The sequence below is a fragment of the Chamaea fasciata genome, unplaced genomic scaffold (genome assembly GCF_029207755.1).
Source record: "Chamaea fasciata isolate MVZ Bird 193981 ecotype frontalis unplaced genomic scaffold, bChaFas1.0.hap1 SCAF_24, whole genome shotgun sequence".
Taxonomy (NCBI): domain Eukaryota; kingdom Metazoa; phylum Chordata; class Aves; order Passeriformes; family Sylviidae; genus Chamaea; species Chamaea fasciata.
In genome coordinates, this window is record NW_027094109.1 from 5793763 (window position 1) to 5813083 (window position 19321).

General features: G+C 54.0%; 1 protein-coding gene across 10 annotated transcripts in view; it reads left to right on the plus strand.

The window, feature by feature from the left end:
* The window catches only part of NCAM1 (neural cell adhesion molecule 1), an 83195-nt gene that overhangs the window by 42107 nt on the left and 21767 nt on the right, over window positions 1-19321 (plus strand). For 3 of the 10 annotated variants that reach the window (XM_066203509.1, XM_066203513.1, XM_066203514.1), the window contains exons 5-15: window positions 443-580; window positions 1037-1154; window positions 1770-1939; window positions 2716-2858; window positions 6649-6678; window positions 10888-11038; window positions 11503-11687; window positions 12038-12134; window positions 12743-12913; window positions 13530-13661; window positions 14597-14611. In XM_066203509.1, the coding sequence (XP_066059606.1) occupies window positions 443-580; window positions 1037-1154; window positions 1770-1939; window positions 2716-2858; window positions 6649-6678; window positions 10888-11038; window positions 11503-11687; window positions 12038-12134; window positions 12743-12913; window positions 13530-13661; window positions 14597-14611 (1350 nt within the window). The remainder of the gene's footprint in view (window positions 1-442; window positions 581-1036; window positions 1155-1769; window positions 1940-2715; window positions 2859-6648; window positions 6679-10887; window positions 11039-11502; window positions 11688-12037; window positions 12135-12742; window positions 12914-13529; window positions 13662-14596; window positions 14612-19321) is intronic. The other 7 variants (XM_066203510.1, XM_066203516.1, XM_066203518.1 and 4 more) reach the window with 3 other exon arrangements.

The following is a 19321-nucleotide window of genomic DNA, read 5'->3' on the forward strand; positions in this document are numbered from 1 at the left end:
GACAGAAAAGCTGGATGTTGGGACGCCCTCCAGCCTTGAGGAGGAGAAGGGGCTGAAAGCTCCTTGCAAGAACTTCTCCTTTTCTTCCCGAACGCTGCAGGCTGCCGTGGCCAGAGGGGCTGGCAGAGGCCCTGGCTGCAGCTGAGCAGCTTTCCCTGCCCTGGCACACAGGCGGTGAGGCTGGAGCTCTGGGGCAGCAGGGATGAGTCCCGAACTGCTCACTGCCCAACGTGTCTGTGGGAACATTTACCCGTTCATCTCCCTGGGCACAGCCCCACAGCGCTGGGCTGCTCTCCACACACGTTTCCTGCTCAGCACAAGCAGATCCAGCTACAGAGAATCTCCGTTTCACGGTGGGGAGGGAGATTTTATCCCAGCAAGCCCAGGAGGGGCGAGGAGAGGAGCAGCTGGAGCGAGCTCCCGTTCCTTTTGTCCCTTGCAGTGCGGTTCATCGTCCTGTCCAACAACTACCTGCAGATCCGGGGCATCAAGAAGACGGATGAGGGCACCTACAGGTGTGAGGGCAGGATCCTGGCCCGGGGGGAGATCAACTTCAAGGACATCCAGGTCATCGTCAACGGTGAGGGCTCAGAGCAGCACCTCGCCCCGGGCTGCTGCTGGAGGCGCTGCCTCAGCTTCGCCCTGTCCTCTTCCTCGGCTGTGTCCAGGGAAAATGTCCATGGGATGCATGTCCAGTGTCCATGGGATGCATGTCCAGTGTCCTCGGAATGCAGGGAGGGTTTGCCAGGAAAGTTCAGGTGTTTGCAGGGTAAAAACACGCCGAGAAACAGAGTGAGGAGCTGAGCTTGGTGGCACTCACAGGTGCCTCTGGCCACCACCCTGAGGGTTTTTTGTGTCTCCCCACCCACTGCCCTTCCTCCCCTGTGCTGGTGGCCTTGGGCACGCCCCAGGCTCCTTGATGGAGCCCTGCAGGGGATGGTGACGGGGTCTGGTGCCATCAGAGATGCACGGGGAGCCTCCCTGTGCCTCACCCCTCCTGTCCTCCCCAGCTCACTGCGCCTTTGTCCCCTTGCAGTGCCTCCCTCGGTGCGGGCCAGGCAGAGCACCATGAATGCCACTGCCAACCTCAGCCAGTCTGTCACCCTGGCCTGTGATGCTGATGGCTTTCCCGAGCCCACCGTCACCTGGACAAAGTAAGTGTGCTCTGTCCTGCTGGGCTCTGCAGAGCCAGGCTGCAGGGATGGGAATGCTCTGACCGGGAGGAGTTGATTTTTCTCCCAAGATTGGCCTCACGATGGGGCTGAAGTCACCTTCTGCTGTGGGTTAGGGCAGGCAGCACAGAGCCCACCCAGGGAGGAGAATCCGAGGGTAAAAACCCCCTTGGCTGAGATGGGAACAGTTTAATAAAGCAAAGCAAGGCAAGGAATTCCCTCAGTGCTCCCCATCATTCAGCCAGGTGAGCTGTGTCCCCTCCCAGCTTCCTGCATTTCCCTGTTCGGCAGTGATTCCCACTCCAGGGACACAGTCCTTGGAATTCTGCAGCCTTTGGTGAGGGTTAGGAGCACAGACTGACGTGGGGAGGCTGGTGGCCGCTTGGAGCGGTGCCTTGGCACGCACGGGGCCACCTTTGGTGGGGTTACAGCTCTGTGGGGTGCCAGGAGCCCTGGGGCCAGGAAGGGTTGGGAATAGGTCTCAGGGTGAGCTCTGAGCCCCTGGGGAGAGGAGAAGGTGCTGGTCCCTGTCGGCACCAGGAGCTGCAGTGTGACCATGGCCTGAAGCAGCCTTGGGTGGCTCCTTTGTGCCCCCAGGGATGGAGAGCCCGTGGAGGAGGTGGAGGACGAGGACAAATACAGCTTCAACTACGACGGCTCGGAGCTGGTGATCCACGGGGTGGACAAGGGCGACGAGGCCGAGTACATCTGCATCGCTGAGAACAAGGCTGGCGAGGCCGACGCCACCATCCACCTCAAAGTCTTTGGTAACCGGCCCTGACAGCCCAGCTGGGCGCTGGTGACACTGAGGGCACCTGGGGCAGTGTCCTGGGGGCACACTTTGCCTCCCAGGGGGATCCCGTTGGGAGGTTTCCTCCCAAATTTGCCCCAGCCCAGGACAGGGAGCTGCTTATCCCAGTTGATGCCTGCTGGGGCTGATCCCCAGCTGCCCCTCTGTGCGTGGGGAGGGGAAACTCACCCAGCTCCTCTCTGCTAAAACACAGGCAGGGCTGGGGGGTCAGACCCACAGGCGGCTGGAAATACCCTCCAGCCTGAATCCTGACCCACCGAAATGAGCTTTAGCACTTGAGGGGGGCTCGCTGCAACCTGGGCAGGGAGGTGAGCTCCACCCCGGCACGGTGTGGGTGACCTCAGGCTCGGAGCAGTGAATCAGGAGCTCTCCTTTCCCCCAGGAATCTGGAAGCGTTCAGGGATCTGGAATTCTCTCCCTGCCTTGTGTGCAGCCACCCGACAAAGCTGCTTAGCAGAGGGCTGATTTGGGGCAGGGAGGTGGAACAGGGAGCTGGTAATCGCGGGGGCCGAGCGTTTGTTCCCTCCGAAATGGGTCCTCTCAGCTGTGAGATGAGCAGAAGGGCTTTTTCAGGTCTTCATTTCTGCCAGGAGGTGCCCTGGTGGAAGTCCCTGTGCTCCTTGCCCAGCTGGCAGTGAGTTGCCCCAGCTCTCCCCAGGGCTGCTGGTGACAGCGACGAGCTTCACCCTGAGCCCCACCCGAGCCCAGGCTCCTTTTCCTTCCCCTGCCCAGCCAAGCCCAAGATCACCTACGTGGAGAACAAGACAGCCATGGAGCTGGAGGATCAGATCACGCTGACCTGCGAGGCCTCGGGGGACCCCATCCCCTCCATCACCTGGAGAACCTCCACCAGGAACATCAGCAACGAGGAGAAGGTACAGCCCTTCCCCAGCCCCCGGGGTCCTGGGCTCAGCACAGCTCCTGGCCCTGGCCTGGAATTGCATGTGGATGCACGTGGAGCTGCTGCTGCTGCCGTCCCTGCACGGGTCACACCTGGGGCAGGGCCACCCCCTCCTGGGCAGAGCCACCTCGGCTTGGGACAGCTGGGTGGGACACTTGGTAATTCCTCCAGTTCCGAATTGGAGAGACCCTCAGCCCTCTCCAGAGCTGCAGGAAGCCTGTGGGAGGTGGGAATGAGCCCCCTCCCTGTCCGGGATGCAGTGGATCCAAAATGAGCCTGTTCATCCCTCCTCCTCCTCCTCCTCCTCCGTGCTGTCCTCTGACACTGCACATCCCTGAGGCACAAAAGCCTGGCTGCCTTTTGTGCTCACCTGTTCCGTTGATCCCATCAGTGCCATTTTGTTCTTAAAAGGCAAAAATAATTAGCAGTTTGGTTTTTGTTGGTTTTTTTTTTCTTCTTCTTGAGGAAGAGCGCTGGTGTTGTTACTGGGGCCGGCTCCTTTAATGAGGCAAGGTTAGGATGTGCTGCTGTGCTGGGGATGTTTCATCAGCGATCAGGAGGCAGAATTTGGAGCCAGAGAAGGCCTGGACAGAAGCAGGAGTGAGGAGTTGTTGCTAATTAATAATCTCCTAATAACAGGACGCTTCAGGGCTCAGCTGCCTTGGCCATGCCAGAGGTTCTGGCTCAGTGTGGAGGCAGCAGGTGACACTCTCAAAGTCCTGGAGCAACAGAGGTGTCCACTGTCACTTGTCCCCACAGCTGCCGTCCTGCACTGCAGCTCCTAAATGAGCTTTTTTAATTGCCCCCATGACGTCAGCCCCTCCCCACGTTGTCCATGTGTAACTTTATTAATCAGGGTGCCGAAGTTCTCCAGCTTCAGCTCTTTCTTGGCATCTTTTGGATCCCAGGGCCGCTGTGAATCCCTGCAATGTTCAGGGAGAGGTTCCCAGTCCCTGCAGAAGCTGCAGCCTGACTGGGGGAGCTGTTTGGGCAGGATTTGAGGTTATTTATTGCTGCGTTTGTCTCTGTTAGGAGAGCCCTGGGAGGTGCCAAGGGCTCCAGTGCTGCTGGCTCTGGAGTTTGGATCACAGCCGTGGGCAGAGCTGGGGCAGGGAGGAGGAAGGGAAAACTAAGTGAGGTGGTAGCAGAGCCCCCCCACAGCCCAGTGAAGCCATCAGGAGCTCCGTGGCAAAACTGCTAACTGATTTTTGCTGATTTTTGAGACTCTGCTCGACGCTCTCAGGCCGGTGATCGATAGCAAGGGAAATGTTCACACTGTGACACTCTCAGATGGGGGAACAGCCAAGGTTTGAGGTGCTGCCATGTGCTCACGTGCTGCTTCAAACCTTCAGGGCAAACATTCTTCTGTCGCATCCCATGCACTTTCTAGGCTGGATTATTTTGTGTGTGTGCGTGCCTTTTGGTTTGTTTTGTACTTCTCCCATTCTCTCTCTCTTGTGCTCTAAGTTGAGGTGAACGTTTCAGTCGCCCAGAAAATCCCGAGGTCAGAATAGCTCCATAAATATTCTACTACAGATTCTATCAGAATATTTAATTCTATTAAATATTCTCTTACAAATGCATCTATTCAGTTCATTCTCCACTTTCTTCCTCTGGGACAGCACAGGGAAGTGGATGGTCTTTGATGCAGGACAAACAATGCTATTTTAAGAATTACCAAGCCTACTCTTGAATATTTCTGTTATCCAGGTACTTGGATGCTTCTCTCTTGCTTTGTGTTGTCTGCTCTCGTAATCATCCCTCAGTGCAGATTTTTAGGGATGCCTTAACTCCCGTAACATTCTGGAAAACCTACCCTTGAAACCCCCAAAGAAGAAGGAGGTTTTAGTTCAGCCGTGTCTCCTGGCAGATTTTAGGGTGCCCCAGTGTCTGGGAGCTCAGCCCGTGGGGATGGGAGGGAAACACTCTGCAGGCCCTTGGTCCTTTATCCAGAGCTGGATCTCTCCGGGAGCTGCTCTCCCCATTCCCTGGAGGGCAGAGGACCCAGGGAGCATCTTCTCACCCAGGGAGTCAAAGAGCAGAGGAGGGGATCAGCTCTGATCCCTCGCTCCTGCATCCCAAAGAACGCAGTTTAACCTGCGTGCTGCCACTGGGCCTTTCCCCCAGGGCTGCCCCGCGAGGCTCCCTGTTCCTCCAGCAGGAAAATGCAGATTTCTGCCGGGATCGGAGCTGCCTGGCTCAGTTACAGGTGTCCGTGACAGGTGAACCCCATCAGTGCGTTGTTCTGTCCCGCAAACAGCCCAGGCCATCCTTCCTCTGCGTCTCTGGGTTGCTGTTGCTGCCCAGCAGCCTCCCGCAGCTCGCTGCTGTTGGCAGCCAAAGCAAATGGGTGAGTTTTGAATGATTCGGGAATCCGGGGCTGCACGGGGCTCTGGATTCCCCCTCCCTCCCTGCTGGCTGGAGCTGCTCTGTCCCTGCCTTGCTGGGGAAGGGTCAGTCAGGAATTCTCTGGGATGGGGAGTGTGGCTCTGCCTCTTTCCCCATCCTCCTGAGGGCCATTCCAAACTGAGGGTTTGGGAATGGGCATTTTCCCTTCTTCATCTTCCTTTGGGCTGACCCCAAGGGATGAAAGTGTCCCCCTGTGGTGGCACTGCAGAGAGCAGCCAGGAGTGGCAGGGGCCTCACAAGGGAGTTCCTTGGACATAAAAAAGGATTGTTCTGGATTGCTGGGCTGCCTGCTCAGCCTTCAGGCACCCTGTGCACAGCAGGATGGATCCACCTAGAAATGTCCTGGAAGTGTCCCCACCCCTGCAGGGGCTGGTGAGCTGCACCTCAGGCTTCCAGCCACCAACAAACCATTTGCTCTCGGCAGAGGCGTGTTCCTAGGAGGCTGTGTGTCCCATCTGTCGGTTTTCCAGTCTCACAGAAGCCCCCTGGCAGCAGGGCTCTGTTTTTGGTTCTCATCCCCCCGAGCCTCCATCTCCATCCCTGTCGCTCGTGTGTGCTGTGACATCCCCACAGTGTCACTGTGCCAGCGGTGCCATCCTGGCCCTCATCCCTGCAGGTGATTTTTGACTCCCGAGCTGAAGGGGATCAACTGAAGTAACAGACACCAGGAGATACCTGAAATACAAATTATAGGGGTGGGGGGGAGATGGAACGCAGCAACCTGGCTCTTTGTGAGGCACAGGGGACGTGGCCCGTGCCGCTGGTGCCTTTCTCTGAGTGGGAAATCTTGGCTTTAATGTGAGGTTTGGGCACGTTTCTCTGCTCTGGGGCTGTCCCCAGCCCAGCAGGGCCCGGGTGCTGCCCCCCCTGAGCACAGCTGGGGGCTGCCGGCACAGCCTGCATGGAACCAGGGCTCCAAATGCATGATGAGCACATTAATCAGCGTTAATTAATCGGTGCGGGGTGGCCGACGGACCAGGGGCAGAGCACCAGCTCTGCACTCTGCCATTCAGCGGGCAGAGTCACCTCCCGAGCACCAGGTGTGTAGGAAAGGTGAGCTGTGACCAAGGAAACAGTCACTGCCATGTCATCAATCACTCTGGAGGTGCCATCAGCCTCTGTTTCGTCATGTAAAGACCAATTAGAGGCTGTGAAATGGTGATGGCGAACCCAAATTGCTGGGCAAGGGAAGCTGTGATCCCCCCACACACACAAACAGGAGATGAGCACCTCGGAGCCTGCATGTGCACACAGCTCATCGTGCTGCGAGCGCTGGTACCTGAAAGCAACCTTTGATAAACTCTTATTGCTTTTTTTCTGTTGTTCTTGTCGTGTTCTATATCTGTTCTCTCCAGGCTTCGTGGACCCGGCCCGAGAAACAAGAGGTATCAGATTACCAGACCTTTAGCAAACTCCTTAGGTCGTTGGTTTTTGGTTTCTCTTCTAAGCATCACGGATTAACAAATCTCTAGCGCAGTAACCGACTAAACCAGCCTTAATCTGACCCAGTTAAATACCAACACGTAAAAGAAGCAGCTTCTAGAGGTAGAAATTGCCTGGCGTGTAGTGATGCACTTTTTTTTTTTGGATGAGCAAAGTAGCTGTGTTGGGAGTGAGGAACTCTGCCTGTCACTTCAAAATTCAAGAAAAGGCGATTAAAATTAAAAGCCCATGTAAAACGCTGTTTTCACCATTCTTTTGCCGTGCTGCCAGTGTGAATCATCCTCTCTTTGAGAGAGGGGAGAATTAACACCAACCTGTATTTTGGGAAAGTCGTTTTTCCCCGGGGAAGCCTCCTCTGCTCCAGCCAACTCACCTATTTGCTCATGGCACTCCTTCAGTTTGACCTTCTCTTTAAAGGACACAACTGCATCATGTTCCATTTCCAAGTCAATGCAGAGAAACCTTTCACCGGGGGCATTTCTCCAGAAAAATGCTCCAAATTGCTCAATTATCTTTATTTGTCTTTGATCTGCGAGGGTCAGTGAAGGGGGAGGTGGGATAACGCAGCGGCTGGGGTCGGTGCAAATGGGGTTTTGATTTGATTTCACATTCAGTGCTGTGCTTTAATAATAATAATAATAATAACAATAATAATAACATCAATAATAATGCAGCTGATTTGTAGCACTCTTGCTTCAGAACGGACCAGAAGGAAAGTTCCCAAGCAAATAACAGGGGTCAGGTGGAGAACAGAACGAGCCGTCAGAACTGGGTGACTCGGATTTGTATTTTTAGGGTCAACTTTGTGGAGGCTCTGATTTTTATTTTAAACGATTTTTTTAAGCCATCCTAAATCCCAGGGAGTGAACAAAGTGAAGCTGGAACTTGAGCCCCACCCAGCTGTGTTCCGTGGGGGGGCTGAGGGGTTCCTGCCCATTCTTCCTTCAGAACGATCTGTTGGGTTGTTGTGGCAGCTGGAGGCATCAGATACCCAGAGCAGTTTGCATTGAAGAATTTGGAATTTGAGGAGTTGCATCTCTCCAGGAGTGACATGAATTCCTGTCCCAGCTGTCCCCTCCCTGCCCCCAGAGTTTCCTCTGTGCTCTCCCTGCCCAGCTTCTGATTAATATGAGCACTAATACTATTAAGTTTGCCGTCTCTAAATTTCTTACTGCCTCTGTGCCTTAAAACACCCCAGTGGGGTGCAGGAGATCTCTCTAAAATTGCTTTTAAATTGCTTTGGTGTCGCCTGGGGGCTTTAAGCAGTGGATTCCAGCAGCGGGATGAAGGTCAGGGAACGTTTGGCGTTGAGTACTTCACTTTTACTGAAGGAATTTCGGGTGAGGAGGTGAAGTCAGGCCTGGCAGCATCTCTGGGTGCCCTCAGTCCCAGTCCAAACTGGGGACGCCCCTCTGGGTGCAGCCTCAGGAATATTTGGGGCTGCAGTTAAATACAAATATCAAACCCTGCACGGAGCAAGGAGAGACCCCTCATCTTCCTCCAGTGGGATTCCTGCCTGGGGTGGGGATTTTCGGGGGGTTTGTGGGGATGTGGGTGAGGAGGAGACAGCACTGGGCAGAATTCTGCCTGGATGCTGGTTTGGGAAAGGCCTGGGAGCTCCAGAAGGTGCAGGGAAGGGGATAAATGTGGTTTGTGTGTCTCTGCTGTCCTCCTTTGGCCCGGGGCTGTTGAGCTCTTGCCCAGCTTGCCCAGCTGTGCCCCAGGGCATGGCCAGAATTTGGGGGGAAGCCCCTGCAGTAGCTGAGGATGAACGGCAATAATTGGCCATACAGGGAACATCCTGCGCTGTTCTGAGCGTGGTTCACTCACTGCCCGTGGCCCTGAGCTGCTCCCCCAGCACCAGGGAACGTTTTGTTAGCCCGGATCCTTGCAGTCGGGGACATTTGAGGAGAAGGGTTCCAGATGTCGACATCTGGCTCCCAAATTCCTGCCTGTCCTGTCTCCCAACACCCAGAGCCCCTGAGGGGCTGCAGCAGGGAGACAGAAACCTTGTGATGTGCTTTCTTGGGGAGGCATTCTTCTTCTCCTTTGATGCTTTTCCTGATCTCTCTTTTTCTTCCCTTACGCCTTTTTGCTTTAAAAACCAGAGCTTCATCTTCAGAACCAGCTGCATTGCCCACGAAATCATCCCTGACCATGATTTCCTGGCACTCCTTTGTGTTGGCTCTTGAGGAAGTGGGGAGAAAGGCGGGAGACATTTGGGTGTGAAATTGCCTTTTCTAGAACCACCTGTGCTGCTCCTACACCGATGTTTTGTCCCTCACACTCTCCTGCTGAGGTCACAGGGACAAGAATTGAGAACATTCCCCCAGACCTGCAGTCCTGGCAGCCGTGGATCCTGCTGGAAGTGAGCTGGAGGGAAATGAAAGCCAGGCAAAAGGAGAGCAGAGCAGTGCAGGCAGGGCAGGGAGGGAAAAGCAGATTTTGGCTGTGCCATCTGCAGTAGTTCCATGTGAGGCTCTAGGAGAGGATGCCCCCAGCACCGTGGAATGACTGTTCCCAGCAGGACAGGGATGGGTTGGAGCTCAGGGCACTGGCCAGGGACTGCAGCAGGGAAGAGGAGAGGAGAAAACCGCACCTAGCTGTTTGTGTGTCATCCAGAGATACTATTGCTGTGCATTTGAAATGGGCCTGGTGCCCATGAGCTGATACTGGAACTAACTGAGGGGACAAAAGATTTTTACCTGTAGAAACTTTGCCAGTCCCAGGGCCTGAGACTTCAGCTCAGCACAGAGAGAGGCTCCAGGCCCAGAGATCTGACACCTGAGATGGTTTCTGTGCACTTGGCTGCTGGAAATCCTCAGGGCTTTACTCATTTATCAGCACTTGTCCTGTACCTTCCAAGGAAACAGATGCTCCTGGAGAGTGGCAGGAGGCAGCAGCAGGCACAGCCAGGAGGCTGCCAGATCTCCTCTCCTGTGTTTGTGCTGCAAAATCAGCAGGGAGGGGAGGGAGTTGGGGCTTTAGAGCTCCCAGGCTGAGGCAGAAGCAGCAGGAGGGAGAGGGGAGCCCCTGGCTTTGTGTTTTCCTGGATTAGGGGAGGTTTGGTGACAGACTGGAGAGGAAAACCACGCGGGCTGGGGTGGCTGGGTGGGTGCAGCCCCTTGGCAGTCCCCTTGGATTTTACATTCCTTCTCTCTCTGTCAGTGGCATCCCCACACTCCCTTGCGTGTGGGAAATGGTTCTGGAGTTTTCTTGAGGCAGGGCTGTCTCTGGAGGTGTTCTTGCCCTTTTCCCTGCACTTTCCTCTCTTTGGGTGCCACGTTCAGGTGAAAGTTCTGAGCTTCCTTTTTTGCCTGATCCAACTCTGTGTTCCCATACAGACTAAACACAGTTGGTGAATAGGAACGACACCTCTCTGATCCCCTTGGTTAAACCAGAGAAACAGCAAAACACCACCTGGAGAAAGATGGTTTTGAGACAGGAGAGTTGTTTGCCAGGATTGTTTGGAGAAGAAACTTTCTTGAGAAAATTTTTCCTTGGGGAAACATCAGCAGCTGCCAGCAGGCTAAAAATCTCTCAGACCCAGAAATACCGGGCCCACACAAGCCCTCACCCTAAATCTTGCCCCATGTGCATTACTATATATTAAAACCTTAAATACTAAGTTTTGCACCCTGTGACACCACACACTTTCATTTAAACTCCACACCCACAGTCCCAGTGCTGTCACTCAATTTTGGGAGCCTGTTCCACGGCCTCAGGTCGATGCAGTGTTTGCCTGGGGGTCAGCACCAGTTGTTGCAATAGGACACGAAATAAAGGTGCTTGACTCCAGTCAGGAGGTGGCAGAAATCAGAAGGTTTATTTACAATTCATTCAGCCCTTTTATAACACGCTGGGCTAAAAAGTCACGTTATTGTCCATAGGGCTGACACCTCTCCCCTTGGCTCAGGAACAGAAATAGCAAAGAGCACCTGCTGCCATGGGAAAGGAACATTGTCTACACAAGGTCGTTTCGGGAAAAAGAAAAACCGCCGAAAAGTTCCCCTTGGGAAGAGCTCCGAAAACACGGAGCCCACACCAGTTAGCACAGGAAGCCCAAAACCCCCGGCTCCCGAGAGGTGCCATCCCCTTGGGGCTGCCCCGAGGGGGCTCAGGGGGCCCTGACTGTGCTGTGCTCTGTGCAGACGCTGGACGGGCGGATCGTGGTGCGCAGCCACGCGCGCGTCTCCTCGCTGACGCTCAAGGACATCCAGTACACGGACGCCGGCGAGTACGTGTGCACGGCCAGCAACACCATCGGCCAGGACTCGCAGGCCATGTACCTGGAGGTGCAGTGTAAGTGCCCTGGGGGGGCTGGTTTGGGGCTGGTTTGTCTGGAGGTGCAGTGTCAGTGGTTTGTTTAGGGGTGCAGTGTCAGTGGTTTGTTTGGGGCTGGTTTATTGTCTGGAGGTGCAGTGTCAGTGGTTTGTTTGGGGCTGGTTTATTACCTGGAGGTGCAGTGTCAGCGGCCTGAGGGTTTGTTTGGGGCTGGTTTATTCCCCGTTCCCTCCCTGCGTGCTGAGGGTGAGGCTGTGGAAGCAGCTCAGGCTGGTAGCAGTCTCTGTGTGAGATGTTGCTGAGCAGGTTTTCTCCTCGTGCCCTTCAGCAGAAGCCATTCCCCACCCCCTGGAGGAGAGGACAGTTCCCATTGCCAATATTAGATTCCTGCGTTCAGGTGGACTCCAGCCAAGGGATGCTCACAGCGAGGCTGCTCTGGGAGCTTGGCTGGCTCCAATTGCCGCCCCAAATGTGTCTTTCAGATGCCCCCAAGCTGCAGGGCCCTGTGGCCGTGTACACCTGGGAAGGAAACCAAGTGAACATCACCTGTGAGGTGTTTGCCTACCCCAGTGCTGTCATCTCCTGGTTCCGGGACGGGCAGCTCCTGCCCAGCTCCAACTACAGCAACATCAAGATCTACAACACGCCCTCGGCAAGTTACCTGGAGGTGAGGAGAAGCCAGGAGGGCTCGGTGCCATCAAAGGAGTGATGCTGAAGGAATTCAGTCTTGTCCTCGTGGTAGAAATGAAGTCTGGGTGGTGTTTTTGGCATATAAATTCTGAGGGAATCGGGTCGTAGAAGGAAATCAGGAAATGGAAGGTGAAGAAAAGCAGGGAACAGAGGACACAGCCCCTGCTTGCCTCTGCCTTTTGCCCACTGCAGTTCTCGCCCCATGGACAGCCCTGGGAGCACAAACACCTGGGGTTCATTGGGCCTTCTCCCCGGCTAAATCCAGGGTGCCTTGGCAGAGTGAAGAGGGCTCTGTGGTCCCAGCCTGAGCCTTCCTTCCCCCCACAGGTGACCCCAGACTCGGAGAACGACTTTGGGAACTACAACTGCACGGCCGTGAACCGCATCGGGCAGGAGTCCTCCGAGTTCATCCTGGTGCAGGCAGGTGAGCAGGTGACAGCAGGTGACGCAGTGGCCCTGCTTGGCTGGTTCGTGTTGCAGGAGAGCAGCTTCTGCCTTCCTGGAGGCTGTTCACGGATTTCCTGCTGGGCTGGAGCTGCTCAGCATCTCTGTTCCCTTGTTTCTCCAGGGGCTTGTTCCTTCCTGTGCTCCCGGTGCGCTTTGGCACAGCTGAGATCTTTGTGCACCCCAAAGCAGCCAAAGCCCTCTGGGAGCAGCTGGGATGCAGGATCTGAGCCCCAGAGCTGTGCCGGCCCCTGCAGGGGCTCCAGGGCTGCCACAGGGCGGGTTTGGGAAAGGCTGAGCTCTGCACTGCAGTGCCCTGTGCAGGGACACTGGGCACAGAGGGGCACTCAGGACACTTCTGCTGCACTGCCCTGCTTGGAGAAGGGACTGGGACGCTCCAGCCTCTTTGAGAGGAGACAGAATTAAGATCTGTGCACTAATTAACATCTTGAAAAGCTGCCTGCACGCTCTCCAAGCCCCAGCCCTACCCTCGTCCTGTACGAAGCTGTTGGACGTGTCCAGCTGCCACCGCGGCTCCTGTGCCAGCCGCTGTGTCTGTGTCTCACTGCCGCTGTCCCTTGTCCCCAGACACGCCCTCCTCGCCCTCCATCGGCAGGGTGGAGCCCTATTCCAGCAGTGCCCAGGTGGAGTTTGACGAGCCCGAGGCCACGGGCGGGGTGCCCATCCTCAGGTACAAGGCGGAGTGGAGGGCCCTGGGCGAGGGCGACTGGCACTCGCGGCTCTACGACGCCAAGGAAGGTAGGAGTGACAAAAATCCTGCTCCCTTCCCCACCAGCACTGAAAATAAAATCAGCTTTCCTGTATGGAACAGCCAGGGAGGGTGGGGGGTTCAGGCTGGACGCCCCAGATAAGTTTTTCAACGTTTGCTGTGAGTGGAATTTTCAACTGGAAACGAGGGTTGGGCTTTGCTGAGAGCTCTGTCTGAGCAAGGTGAAGAACCCTGTGCTTGGAATAATTGTTTTCACTCGCTGCTTCCCACAGGAGGCTTTTGAACCCTCATCTGTCACCCCTTGGTCCCCCTTGGAAAATAAACTCTGCTATTCCAGCAGCAAACCTGTCTTGTTGAAGTGATCTATAGCGGCGCTCGCTGCATACAATCCATCCTGGAGTCAAATAAAGCAGAAGAACTTTGATTTGGGGAGGGCTGCGGAAGGGACAGTTCTGCTCCAGAGCTGAATCTTTCACCGCCAATCCCGTGTGGAGCTGAAATTCTTATTTTAGTTCCCCACTGGAGTGGTGTGATCCCAGCCAGAGTCAGTTCATTTGGCCCTTTTCTCCCTGCGTGGGGAAAACAAAGTTTGTCCGTTTCTTTCTTTGAATCCTGAGCTTCCCTTTGCTTTTTTTTCCCCCCCAGCCAACGTGGAGGGGACGGTGACCATCACGGGGCTGAAGCCTGAGACCACCTATGCAGTGAGGCTGTCAGCTGTCAATGGCAAGGGCGTGGGGGAGCTCAGCCTGCCCGCCGAGTTCAAGACACAGCCAGTCCGTAAGTCCAGCCTCCCCTGCCCCTCCCTCCTGGGCTCTCTGCCGTGCATGGATCTCACCTTCTCTCTCTCACAGACCTCGCTGCTCCCTCTGTTTCCTCTGTGCTTTTGGGGTTGGAGTGAGTTTTGTTGATGGTTCAGGATCTTCTTGGCTTGGCAGAGGAGTTGTGTGACTTGCACCGGTTGCTGTTTCCGGTTTGACCTTGGTGTTGGCAAAGAGGAGGGGCACTGGAAAGGAGAATTTCAGTGAGAAAAAGGGTTTTGGTCACAGAGTGTGATGTCACTGTCACAGGGCTGGTTTGTTCTCCAGTTTAAGGTGTTCGGCACAGGGCTGGCCTGGGGTTGTGGAATGCTCTCTCCTGCTTTGAGATGCCTGTGCAGCCCAGAGGGGCTTCCATGGATTCCTCGGCTCTGCCTGGGCCATTTCCATGTCCTGCTGTGGCCCAGCACTGTCCTCCTGTTCCAGGGAAGAGTGAAACCCCTGGGAGCTCCTCCAGGTGGGAAGGAGAGAAAGAGGAAAGCGACTAAGGAGCCGAGTGGGCAGGGGAGATGTGACCAAAGCAGGCAGGGAGAGCTGCTTCTCCCCTGGTTCCTTCCCTTCCTTTTCCTCCTGCACTCAGCCCTGGATGTTGTTCCCAGCCCTCTGCTGCAATTCTCTCTCCAGACCCTCTGCCGGACCCAGGGCTGCCCACCTGAGCATGTCTGGAGCCCCCTGAGCTGTGCCCAGGCTCCACTTTGCACCTTCTGCCCATCCCTGCTGGGCAGGGCACGCCTGGGATGGTGATTTTCCGGCTCCGTATTCTCTGTCTCCTCACATCTTCTATTTGATCATTTATTTCTTCATTTATATATATATTTTTTTGTTGTGTGTGTGTGTCTATCTCCCGTCTTTTTATTTCGTTTTTTGGTCTGTGTCCCATCCATGGATACACTGCAGGCATCCCTCACCCACGTAAGTGCTCTCTGCATTTCTTTTCACTCTCTCTTTGTGTTTTTTTAGAGTGTTCCTCTAACACCCAGAACTTTTCAGCTTTTAATTTTTAGTGCCTTTTTCCCTCTCAGGGGCTTTAGGTTCGGAGTAACTGGTAGTGTCCATTTCCTAACAACACTGACTCTGGAGTAGCCACTCTGCTCTTTTTTAGACCAGAATTAGGGTTAACTCTTAGTCTGTGCTCTCCAGCATGCAGTTAAAGTATTTAATGTAGTGATTATCTAATAATAATAATAATAAAAATAAAAATAATAATGGTTAGCTTGTTGACTCAGAGTGGAGTAGTGGAAGGCTTCGTATTTATGAATCCATTAAAAACTGTTCAATTTTAATGATACTGAGATAATTCAGGGGAATCAATTCCGCCAAATTGCAGATCTGGCTTAGACCAGAGCCAACCAAAAGCTTCAAAATTTTGAGTATCTCCACAGTTTTCAAAGGACAAAACTGAAGGAAAAAAAAAATCAATTTTTTTTTTCTCTTCTCACTGATGATTTTTCCCACTGGACAGTCTTCCAGCACTTGTGTAGATTGTGTGATTAAATAAATAAACCTCCTACTAAATTTAAAAAGAAAGGCACGTTCCCCTCTTCCCCATGCAAAATGAGTGGGGAATGTGATGGATCGGTGTAATTGTGGGTGAAGTTCTGAGATGGCTGCACAGCTTTGTGCCTTTCCAATCAAAACTGATCAATGGAGCTAAAAACCCTCTTTATCCCACTGAGCATTATTCCATTTATCAGTGCACCCCTGTGGGGAGCTGCTGTTATTCCCAGGATTACAAGGAGAAGCTCGCAGAAGCTGCTGTCACGTTCTCTGAGATTCCTGGAGTGAAAAAAGGGAGAGGATTTTAAAAATGCTTTCATTTTGCACCCAAATTTTGAGCCGCGCTTGTGCCGTCTCCCCTTTGGGGTTGCACCGGAGAAAAGCTTGGATTTGGTGGAGCAGGGAGGGGAAGGGCTGGACGGATGGACAGCAGGACTGCAGCGGTTTGGGAGCCGCCTGGGAGGCGTTTCCAGGGCATTTGTGCACTCCGGGCTGGTTTGGAGCCCGTTAATTCCAGCAGCAGTGATGGCATGAGGGGGGTCAGGGCTGGAGCTCGGCTGAGGATTGGGGCCCCTCTGAACTGGAGGAGAGGAGCAGAGAGCAGGGCTGGGGATCCTCAGGGAAAATCCAGTTGGGAAAAGGGGAAAGGGAACATGGGAAAGGAACATGGAAAAGGAGAAGGAACATGGAAAAGGAAAGGGAGCATGAAAAGCTCTGTGGCAGCCCCAGCCCTGCCTGCCCAGCCCCAGGGCCATCACCTGGGCACAGGGAGGTGGCTGTGCAGAACATTCCAGCACTCCTGGACCGGAGGTTTTGGCCTTATTTTAAATTTATTTTCCTGTGGCAGTGGGCTGTCAGTCGCTCTGTGCCCCCCAGCTGCAGGGTAAGTGGCAGTTCTTCCTCCTTTAACTCATTTTTCGTTTACAAATCCGTCCTGCTCTGCCTGGCTCTGCAGCTGGGAGCATCCTGGGCTTTGTGTCCCCCAGTCCCCTCTGCTCCTTTCCAGAGGAAATGGCACCACAAAAATGCCTTTTTTTCCGTCTCTGCTGGAATTCCAGTCACCTCTCTGTGGGCAGAGTCACAGGCAGGAAGGAGTTTTGTCCCCTCAAGTGTGATTTGAAGGTCACAGAGATGTTTCTGGAGCTTTGCAGCTCAGATTAACCAAAGCCACTTGTTTTCCTTGCCCTATTATTTGAAGTTTCTGTCTGAATGTACAACCTGACACAATTTTTAATGCCCGCTGGGATAAGCCTGAAGTCACTTTGATTTATTTAATTTCCCTCAGTAAGAAAAAGAAGCCTCTGTCTATCTTAGAGGGCCTCTCCATGAGGTAATTAGTGATAATTATGGATATTCCAGTGGCACAGATGAGAATTCTGGAGGTTGGCAGAGTGTCTGAGTTGACCTGGGTTTGTATTTTCATTTTAACCGTTTGCTGCTTGTCTTCATCTCCTTTTCTTTACAAGAAGAAGGCCAGGGGAGCAGGGCTGGGAACCCCGAAATGTCCAACCCCGAGGGCCTGTGTGGGGCTGGTGCCAAAATATCTCCATGTACAAACCCCCAGGCCCACCAACCCCACTGAAACCACCCCCCACGTTCCAAATCCCCTCGTCTCCTGGCCTCTGGCGGCGTTTTGCAGGACTTTGCTCACCTGATTTCTCTCTCTCCAGCCAGTGCTGCTGCCCCCAGCTCCCGTTTAGCAGACAGTGAGTATGCCAGGGGCGTTTGCTGCTGTGTGCTCTGCATGGTCTCCTCACACAGTGTGCTGCTGTTCTAACCGCCCTGGAGGGTTTTTCCCCCTCCAAAATCTCTCTCCCTGGAGCTGCTCTGCAGCTTCCCAAGGTCTGATTTACCCTTTTCAGGTCCCTGCCTGTTGGAGGCGCGGAATTCTTTTTGGTTTCAAAGGTTTTGTGGGGGCTAACAGAGAATTCCCTCCCAGCTTGTGTCCCTCCTTTTGGAAGCAAAGACATTCCTTGTCCCTGTGCCCGGGCAGTCCTGGTGGCAGTGCTGGCACAGTCTGTGCTCTGGGGAGTGCAGGCTTCTCTCCAGACTCATTTATTTCCCGAGGAGCTGCCCTTTTTTAGGGTTCTTAGCCCTGTTCTCCTCGTCTCTCTGTGCTCCTGGGAGCTGGGAACAAGCAGGGGCTCGGCTCTCCTCAGGGGTTGCCCCTGGGGGCCTCCCAAATATCCCATTAATGGGCAGAAGGAGGCGAGAACGGGGATTTGGAGCTTCAGAACTCTTGAGGGTGAAGGAAGTCCCTGTGCCCTGGAGGGCCCTGGGGCTGCCAGGACCCCCCATCCCTGCAGGCAGCGCTTGGGGAGCAGCACAGGGCAGGAATCCTGCAGGATCTCCCTGTCCCCGGGGCTGGCTGTCACCCTCTGTGTCCCTGCTGTCCCCCTGACTGTGCCCTGTCCATCCTTGTGTTTCCATAGCAACTTCTCCTCCTGCTGCTGCATCCCCGAGCTCCACAGCACAGAGTGAGTACCTGGGAGCTGCTGGCCCTGCCCTGGGGGATCCCCGGGCAGCGTTTGGTGTCTGGGGGCAGCAGTTTGCTGTGTGAGCATGTTCCATCCCAGCACGCTGCCCTTCTCCCCCTCGCTCTGCCAAATGGGAGTTAAAGATTCAGGAAAAGCCCAGAGAGGGAGAGGAAGAGGAGTAACTGGCGCTGTTTTACTTCGAGACTTCGAGTTCTAGGAGGTTGAAAATGACTCTTTCTGGTTCTGGGATGTGTCTTTTTGTAATACTGTTTTACACAGACCAGTTTGATCGGCGACTCAAAGACAAACCTCTTCACTCACACTGGTCAGAGCAGAGGGACATCAAGGAGTCCCTCCTAGGGAAAGGAACGGAAAACAAAGTTATTGCCGTTTCCAAAAACTCTTCTCCTGTTTACAGAGAATTCTTTGGGAGAAGAATTTCAGAAAACCAAAGCACCTCAGGCACAGAACCAGGATTACACGTAACCCCCCCAAGAAACGATCCTTTCCGGAAAGAAAGTTTTCCTTTTGCATTCCCCCCGTTTTAGTGTTAAAGCTGCCTTTGCAAAAGGGATTGAATAATTCTCTGGCTGCCCTGCCTTGCCCTGTTTGCAGTGGATATAGGGAGATGCAGTTGCTATTCAAATTAGGGATGTTGGATGCTGGAAGAAAATGCAAATGAGGAGGTAGAATATCCTGCAGGGGAGATCCCAGGGCCCTGCTTGCCTTAAAAGAGGCCTCAGGCTGCCACAAAACTCCATATCTGCGTTGGGGAGTTGAATTCAGACCCCTTTGCTGGTTGGGTGGTCAAGGGAGAAGAAAACAGTCAGTGGAGATCTGGATTTACCTGGTGCATGTGTGTGTTTTGGCTAACTAATGATCTCTGCAAAGCCAAATGCTCGTCCTGTGATTTGCAGTGATAAAAAGTGTGCGAGGTGACTGAGGGGTTCACCTGAGCTGGGTTAGAAATGCTTTTCTGAGTGCAGAACACTAAAAGCATGAAGTGTGGGATGATCCTGGGCCTTGGGATGGAGGGAGAGTATGGCCAGTCAAAGGAATCTTTAATTAATTATAATTAATAATGCATTTATGACTGGCATGTTTCATGGTCTTACACGTGGCTCTAAATGTCCTGTGTCTGCCAGTGGCCACAACCAGCGTGTTCCTTGTGCAGGAATTTCCATTTCTGAAGTGCCAAACCCCAATCCCTGATGCTCTCAGGTGCTGCAGAGGGTTTTGAATTCCCACCAGCCTTGGAGGATGGGCTGGGGAGGGCCAAGGGCAGGGTCTGGAGACGGAAAACGTCGGGTTCGTGTTTTACAGAACAGTTTGTTCTTAAAAAAAAAAAAAAAAAATAGATCTTTAGCCAGAAAAGCTCCTCTAAGAGCTAATTAATGATAAACATTTCCCCCAGTTCTGTTGGCCTGGGGGTTGTGTGTGGAGGAGGAGGAGGAGGAGGGTGAGTCCCCTGCCCTGGAGCTGGGGCTGTGAGCAGGAGCAGCGCTGTTATTTGTGTGTACACTGCGCTCATGCAAATGGAGCCCGCATTGGTATGCTGGGCCGTGCTGCCGCCTGTGAAAATGAGAAATTCAGCAGCACGGAAAGGGCACTGGCACGGGGCAGATGCTCCTCCAGCTCTGCATCATTT